We start from the raw sequence: 9,054 nt of genomic DNA on the forward strand, positions 1-9,054 counted from the left end.
AATAAAATGATTAACTGTTATACATTTTAACTCCTGTGTATGCGAATTTGTAGACCTACTGTATCATAGCAATAACAGATTTTGTTGAAAAGTTGTGCATTCTCTGATTTATTTACATTACCAGCAATAAATGTATTTATATATAGATTTAATATTTTTATTTTTATTGTTGATTATGAAATACTGATTAGTACAGTGGTTAAGAGCCCAGATTCAGAGCAAATTACAGATAAAAAGGTTATTAAATTATTAAAAAACGATTCGAGTTGCTTATACATGGACAATACACAAATAAGACACTAAATAAACCGCAAGAAAGAATTAAAAAAAATCTCAGAATATTGCAGGATTACTTAGTTTAAGGTGTGTTTTTTTGTTGTTGCAGAAATTGTTTACACCTGACAACTTCATCAAGTACCTCACAGCCTCCCTAGATATGATGAAGAATGAGGTGATTCCTTATGCATCTATTAAATATCATTCAAGTTACATTTAAAATGTTGTCTTGTGATCAGCTGGGATCAAAAGTACCTGAGAGTTTTATGAATTTGTTTGTATAACAGGAGGTTTTAAAGCAAATCTTTTTTCCTCTTAGTTGCCATGTATGGATATTTCAAACAGTAGATACAGTGGGGCAAAAAAGTATTTAGTCAGCCACCAATTGTGCAAGTTCTCCCACTTAAAAAGATGAGAGAGGCCTGTAATTTTCATTATAGATTTGGTCAATAACAAAAGTTCATCTCAATACTTTGTTATATACCCTTTGTTGGTAATGACAGTGATCAAATGTTTTCTGTAAGGTTTTTACACACTGTTGCTGGTAGTTTGGCCCATTCCTTCATGCAGATCTCCTCTAGAGCAGTGATGTTTTAAGACTGTCGCTGGGCAACACGGATTTTCAACTCCCTCCAAAGATTTTCTATGGGGTTGAGATCTGGAGACTGGCTAGGCCACTCCAAGACCTTGAAATGCTTCTTACGAAGCCACGCCTTTGTTGCTTGGGCGGTGTGTTTGGGATCATTGTCATGCTGAAAGACCCAGCCACGTTTCATCTTCAATGCCCTTGCTGATGGAAGGAGGTTTTCACTCAAAATCTCATGATACATGGCCCCATTCATTCTTTCCTTTACACGGATCAGTCGTCCTGGTCCCTTTGCAGAAAAACAGCCCCAAAGCATGATGTTTCCACCCCCATGCTTCACAGTAGGTATGGTGTTCTTTGGATGCAACTCAGCATTTTTTCTGCTCCAAACATGACAAGTTGAGTTTGTACCAAAAAGTTCTATTTTGGTTTCATCTGACCATATGACATTCTCCCAATCCTCTTCTGGATCATCCAAATGCTCTCAAGCAAATTTCAGATCTGCCCAGACATCTACTGGCTTAAGCAGGGGGACACGTCTGACACTGCAGGATTTGAGTCCCTGGTGGCGTAGTGTGTTACTGATGGTAGTCCTTGTTACTTTGGTTGTTCATGTATGTCATCCATTTTCTAATAATTCCACAGTTTCCACAGTTTATTTCTTCACACCAAGCTGCTTACCCATTGCAGATTCAGTCTTCCCAGCCTGGTGCAGGTCTACAATTTTGTTTTTGGTGTCCTTTGACAGCTCTTTGGTCTTGGCCATAGTGGAGTTTCGAGTCTGACTGTTTTAGGTTGTGGACAGGTGTCTTTTATACTGATAACGAGTTCAAACAGGTGCCATTAATACAGGTGACAAGTGTAGAACAGAGGAGCCTCTTAAAGAAGAAGTTACAGGTCTGTGGGAGCCAGAAATCTTGCTTTTTTTTGTAGGTGACCAAATACTTATTTTCCACCATAATTTGCAAATAAATTCTTTATAAAATCAGACAATGTGATTTTCTGGATTTTCTTTCTCATTTTGTCTCATAGTTGAAGTGTACCTATGATGAAAATGACAGACCTCTCTCATCTTTTTAAGTGGGAGAACTTGCACAATTGGTGGCTGACTAAATACTTTTTTGCCTCACTGTATGGCTATGAAATATAAAATCAACATACCACCATCTCTGTCAACAGCTTTCTTTTAGAAATCTAAGCCAAGAATTTGTCCTTTTATTCGTAACTACTGTCATGAAAATGTTTGCCAGGTTCCTCGACTGATCGTCAACATGGTGCAGATTTTTACTATGAAGCCTCTGAGGGACGTTCAGAAGCCCTCCTTTGGCTGCCAGTTCCAAAAGTATTTCTCTCTCTCTCTCTCTCTTTCTATTTTTCTTTCTCACAAGATCAGTATAAATTCTTTGTTTCAACATTCAAATTTACTTTGAATGACTTGGGATTTGCAGGAAATGTTTCGGATTGCAGTGTTAGCATTAAGATCATCTCTCTCTCTCTCACTCTTTCTCTCACACACACACACACACACATACACACACACACACACACACACACACATATACACACAAAACATTAACATCTTTTTTTTCTTTCATCTGAATTTCTTGCTTTAAACTTCATTTAAACCTCATTTGTGTTCTCTCTCTCTCTCTCTCTCTCTCTCTCTCTCTCTCTCTCTCTCTCTCTCTCTCTCTCTCTCTCTCTCTCTCTCTCTCTCTCTCTCTCTCTCTCTCTCTCTAGGAGTTTCTGTTCATGTTTGGTCCTGCCTGAAGAGAACTCCACTGAGCTGGCAGAGTTGAGTAAGCTAAATCTGGAATTCCAGGTATGTCTTATGTGGGTCACAGAGCTATTTAAGTGTGACATGATATATTGTACTAATTACGTCCTAATAAAGAGAAAAAGCATTACAAATTGACAAATCGACTATTTTATCAGAGTATATCATGCATTGTTTGTGCCACATAAAGTCAAATTGTTTGTGATATTCAATGTGAATTTACAAATAAGAATTATATTATATATTTATTATATTAAATTATATATATAAAAATAAATATATTATATATACAGTACAGACCAAAAGTTTGGACACACCTTCTCATTCAAAGAGTTTTCTTTATTTTCATGACTATGAAAATTGTAGATTCACACTGAAGGCATCAAAACTATGAATGAACACATGTGGAATTATATATGGAATTATATTCATAACAAAAAAGTGAACTGAAAATATGTCCTATTGTAGGTTCTTCAAAGTAGGCATCAAGAGAATGCCAAGAGTGTGCAAAGCAGTAATCAAAGCAAAAGGTGGCTACTTTAAAGAACCTACAATATTTTCAGTTCACTTTTTTGTTATGTATATAATTCCATATATAATTCCACATGTGTTCATTCATAGTTTTGATGCCTTCAGTGTGAATCTACAACTTTCATAGTCATGAAAATAAAGAAAACTCTTTGAATGAACAGGTGCGTCCAAACTTTTGGTCTGTACTGTACATGACATGATTCTTTGTTAACAGGAATTTAAAGGGTTTTTTTTCTCAGTGAACAAAATACAATATTGTTAGTAATAAGATTCAGTGTAATGGCCATAGGCACTATGATGAGTATAACCAGTAAAGTCTGAATTTTTAAACGTCAAACTTTACATTTATCAATTTAATAATAATTTCATGACTTTGCATTATTTCATTGTAAAGAGTTTTATCACAAATCATTACTTATAATCTGGAGGAGTCAATAAAATCTAAATAATCGTGTTATCCAATTATGAGACAGACCGGGGCAGGGATACATGATCTATTTCCAAATAAATACACACATTCTTGTTGAACATATCATTTAGATTTATAGTAAAAAAGGAAAAAACATATTGTTCTAACAGTATGCATTTGTAAAAAAATAAAATAAAAAAAAGTGTTACGTTTATATTAACAGTGTGTAACTGTGAAGTAAACAGTAATTTCACATTTTTTAGTTTACAGCTTTTTATTTTCACTATTTTACATTCTTTTACTTTTAAAAACTACACAAATCTTTTACATTGTAGTACCATTACGTCTATTTATAGATAAATATATATTGTCTTATAATCGTAGAAAAGTCTAATCAATGTGTATCGGAACTTACAAGAAGTTTGACATCTTTCCATAAATAAACACACAAAATGAATAATATTCTTTCAAAATGCAGCATTATAATAAAGGGAATACATCACCCAAGCTCTAATGGATAATCGACACAAAAGTCACATTTGAGTGCATTTGAGTTTCAGCTCAACACAAATAGGACAAGTCTGGACTCTGGAGTGAGACATCATAAGAAGGCCACTTGTTTTCTCCCATGCTATTTTAAAAACACATGTTTTTCAAATAGCATGGAACAAAACCATAATGGGAATCTGAAAGCCTTTGAGTCGAGTGAGGAGCAATTTGTGTGACACACAGTTCAGTTAACAGTCGGTTTGTGTGTGTGTGTTGTGGTTCGGTAGAGGAGACTGGAGGAGCTTCTGGACAGTGATCGCTACTTTAAAGAGGATTTTGCTGTGGTTTTGCAGCCGTATGCAGCCTACGCACAGCCACCCAGACTAGCTGTGAGTACCTCTTTCAAACAGTTATTAAATATAAATTACTTACAACCTTATAAAAAAAAAAAAAAAACACAAAGCATCTGTCAACAAAGTTATCCATTATTCCAAATGTTGTTGTTTTTTCTCTGTGGTTTTTTTCAGGACGGCACAATCGATTTTAGTTACTTTGCTCCAGACTGTTTTCATTTTACCATAAAGGGTCACGAGGAGTTGGCCAAGGGCCTCTGGAACAACATGGTAAAATCTCATCTCTCCTACATTAACATTAACTACACTATATTGACAATTGTTTGTGGACACCTAACCAGAAGATTGCTACGTGCTCCCGAGAAAAAGAATCAAATCCAACTTATGTAGCTTGTATTTTAATCCAATTTATTCAGAGTGTGTTTAATCCAACATATTAAGCTTCTAACTAGTATAGAACGTATTAGATACCATGAGTTTAACATAAATAGATCTATTCAGCCTTTATTTTAATTAAACTCCTTCAACCTATTTACTCCAAGTAGAAAGCAAACTGAAGTCTGATACTAAGATATATAGAATAAGGCTTGACTGATGTTGTTTGAGTGTGTCGATGAAAGTAAACAACCAGGTATGAGGCAGAATAAGTAGGTTTATTGGGATTAAAAAAATCATTCGATAACAATATGGACTGAAGAAGGTATGGAAGAGTAATCGAAGGACAGACACAGGAAGAGGAGAGGTGGAAGAATGCACAGGATGGGGAGACTCTGGAGAATCTTCATTAGTGGGAGATAGAATGGGGGAAGTTGGAGAACAGTCAGTAGGAAGGATAGGGAGAAGATATGTAAGATAGAGGAGTTGATGCAGGTGTGCGAAGATCATCAGAATCTTCATTATCAGTTTCTCCTGGTGGAAAACAACCTGGTCAGACGAGGTCTGTGTGCTCGTCTCATGTGTGAAAGTGCGTTGCATGGTGCGAGGAGGCAGGAAGGGGTTATCTGGAACAGTTTGGGTAGATGGGTGTTCAATGACTCGTGCAACCTCGGCTGCTAGGGAGTAGAGTTGAAACTGGCGATACTGTCTACGAAGAATGCTCCTAGGAGCTGGTCTAGAATGTTTGCGAGAAGAAGCTGAATGGAAAACAGATAAAGAGACGTTAGCGAAGGCCAACACCGCAATAACAAGACATAAGACTATTGTGTGCAGGTGGCAGAACCCGGAGAAGAGACAAGATAGCAAGCTTCTGAATGCAGCAACATATTCTGCACTAAGAGCCGTACACATATTTACTAATATGAATAAGTATAGTTAAACATATATAAAAATATAATCCATGTAGGAGGATATCAGGACATTGGAGGGTTTTCGAGCATAAACCGCCTTTTTAAGGTCATCCCACAGCATCTCAATAGGATTCAGGTCAGAAATTAGGAAGGGGGCAAACATTTTTTCACACCACTGTATATATATATATATATATATATATATATATATATATATATATATATATATATATATATACACATATATATATATATATATATATATATATATGTGTCCGCTCAGAGAGAGCTTCTGAGTTCCGACAGTGCTTGTTGAATATTCCACATGCTGCTATAATGACCTCCACTCTTCTGAGAAGATGTTCCACTAGATTTTGTGGAGATTCATTCAGCCACAAGGGTGTTAGTAAAGTGAGGTACTGATGTTGGTGAGAAGGTGAGGTCGCCTGGGGTGCAGTCAGCGTTCACGTTCATTGTTCAATAGAGTTAAGATCAGAGCTCTCTTGCAGGAGATCTTGTACTCCAACCAGGTTTGGATCTTCTAGTGCAAATGAAGTTCAATTTCATGGTTACACATCCAAAGACATCCTATATAATTGTGTGCCTTCAATTTTGTGGACACATTTTGGGGAAGTAGCACATATGACTGGAAAAATCGGGTGTCCAAGTACTTTTTACATATAATGTACTTTTATACCACAATAGGATATCGGTCAGAATTTCTGTTGAGAAAATTCTATTCAATTCAATAAATTACAATGACTTCATAAATAAGAAACCTTGAGAGGAACCAGACTTAAATGTCTGAACTCATCATCATCTGTGACTCTAAATGAGCATTCATTATAGTTTAATCCTTGTTGGGGTTAGCAAAGGTCCCTAATGGCAATTGGAGCCCTAAGCCACAGTATTAAAACTGTTTATATTAATTAGAGTCCAAATCCATCTTCATGGTTCTTAAGGGTTCCTAAGTGGAATATCCACTGTATTGTAATGTATCTCATGATCCATCCTCAGCAAGAGCAGTGACTGGTCTCCAGTTGTTGAGAACTTCATTTGGAAGTAGGATATCAGAGTCTTCCTGATCACTTGCCGTTCTCCAGTGATGTTCTCCTGCTCTTGAAGTAAACGACCCGTTGCAGAATCGCCGTATGTCAAACGCATGCCATGTCAAACGTCTCTGTGGCGGATTCGTGGTAGCAGACGTGGGTCAGAATAGCACCAGTTAGTACCGCTAGTGCTGTATTCTGTTTGTAAAATGGGAAGGAATCTCCAGGTTTAGCACTTTGTAACATCCAGTAAAACCTTAGAGGATGTTCATGTTTCTCTTTATTACGACAAGGAACAACTGTTTTTAATGCAGCTGCTATAGTGTAAGTGATAACAGGAGCTTACTTGTTCTACAGATGTTCTTCAAAATGACGCATGTTGTGGTATAAGTGGAGTACACTTTTCCTTGTCCATCGCAAGACATGTGGTGAATTTCTTACATGATACAGCCTGCCCAAAAATCTTTATCTCTTACAGTTTCAACCTCCAGATAAGAAGGATTTTATCGAGACCTTCTCAGAGCCAGTGATACTCATGTGTCCGTCAGAGGTAGGATAACAGTAACAATGCTTTTGGATCCTCTGAAGTGTTTATGTTCTCCTCATATCTCACATTTATTTCCTTCACAGGAGCATCCTTACATATACACCAGACCTAAAGCTCTGTCCTCTGCAAACCATCTGCAAGTCATCTGGACTCTTTTAACCCTTACAGGATTAATTACCGTCTACAACAACAAGGATTAAGGCTGTAGGTTATGATTTAGTCCTGTTTTTCTGACACACAGGCATGAATTTATGCTGTAAGTTAAGCATTTTACCTCATTTTGATGGGATGAGCTTGTGATAAACTGTCCATGACTTTATCAAACTGACTTTTCCAGTACACAAACCAGCAAATGGCAGATGCCCCTCATCAAGTGCGACTTACAATTATCCATTATGTTCTCTAAAAGTAGAGAAACACTCGGTAAAATGTGACTCAAGTAAAAGTTTCCCTTTAAACTTCCACTTGAGTAAAAGTACGAAGTTTTTGACTTCAAATGTACTTAAGTATCCAAACTACTATGATTTATTATAACTATTATGTTCCTATTATCATTTTTGTCTCAAGACTCTTTACTTAATCAACTCGGTTTATGTGAAAAGACTCGAATGTGACTCTCAGCACACTGATCTATTAATAGAATGATATTAATGACTCAAACACTGATTGATTTTTTTATTACAATTATCATGAACCCAAAATCTTCTTTTCAACCGCTTCAAAAAACCTTGTAAATCAGGTCACGTGTGTTGTGGTGAGTTTGAAGTCTGGAGTTTCTTCATCATTTATTCCTCTCTAAATGTTCTGCTTGATGTTGAACTGATGCTGAACTGTATGTTGGTAATCAGTAGATACACCAAGCACCAATCAAAACAAGTCAACAGAGCGAGCGCTCGATCCTGATTGGTGGATTGTTGAGTTACAATTATATCCTCATAAATATAAAGGAACAACCGATTTCGCAAAATGTAGTTGAGTAAAAAGTAAGAAATTTGCCTTTGAAATGTAGTGAAGTTAAAAAAGTTAAAAAAAAAGTATCTCCGAATGGAAAGTACGGATACACAACAGTAACTAATGCAATGATTCTCATTTATACAACTGAGCAATTGAGGTCCAATGTCATAACCAGCTTTGTCATGTATCTTCCACGAATTTCAAAATATACAAATGTTAGTAATTTTAAACCCTGGATTTTATAATGTCGACGCAAATCCGGTCGTAGTTTGCCATTTGCGAACGCACCATTAACACGTAAAAGTCTACAATGTCTGCCATTTGTATGCCAGAAATCCGGTATGCTGAAGCCATCTTATCTCATTTACAAATAAAATAAAAAAATGGAAACAGAGATTCCGAACCTCCATGACAAAAGTTTGCACTAAAAACGCTGAGCTCAACATTTCGGCGTCGGTTGTTTTCCTTTACTTTGTAGAGCTTATCACACTCTGGGCTTCTCTCCGTCTTCACCTGTATTTCATAGTGATAACGTTCTTTCATTTTACGTTGTTAACGCTCGGTTTTTAAATTGATTCTTATAAGTATATACAATCTCGGAGTGAATAATTAGTCTGTAAATGAATCACTGACTACAAAATATGAAACAGAAGCAATGTATATATTGATGAATGTATATATTGATTGTATGCATATCATTTTGAACCTGTGATTTATGGGCGTTTTATGTTCACGGTTTTAAGCAGTACTGATATTGGGAAAGTTGTTGGAATAAAGATATTTCAATAATGTCCAAA

At 36.2% G+C, this 9,054-nt stretch overlaps 1 protein-coding gene across 1 annotated transcript in view; it reads left to right on the forward strand.

Moving 5' to 3' along the window:
- The window catches only part of LOC310727869 (phospholipase B1, membrane-associated-like), a 24,775-nt gene extending 15,721 nt beyond the window's left edge, over positions 1-9,054 (forward strand). The window contains exons 10-16 of the mRNA XM_083544804.1: positions 386-451; positions 2,113-2,204; positions 2,603-2,684; positions 4,356-4,457; positions 4,596-4,691; positions 7,235-7,306; positions 7,387-9,054. Of these exons, the coding sequence (XP_083400930.1) occupies positions 386-451; positions 2,113-2,204; positions 2,603-2,684; positions 4,356-4,457; positions 4,596-4,691; positions 7,235-7,306; positions 7,387-7,503 (627 nt within the window). The 3' untranslated portion in view covers positions 7,504-9,054. The remainder of the gene's footprint in view (positions 1-385; positions 452-2,112; positions 2,205-2,602; positions 2,685-4,355; positions 4,458-4,595; positions 4,692-7,234; positions 7,307-7,386) is intronic.

This window comes from Silurus aristotelis (assembly GCF_946808225.1).
Source record: "Silurus aristotelis genome assembly, chromosome: 6".
NCBI lineage: Eukaryota > Metazoa > Chordata > Actinopteri > Siluriformes > Siluridae > Silurus > Silurus aristotelis.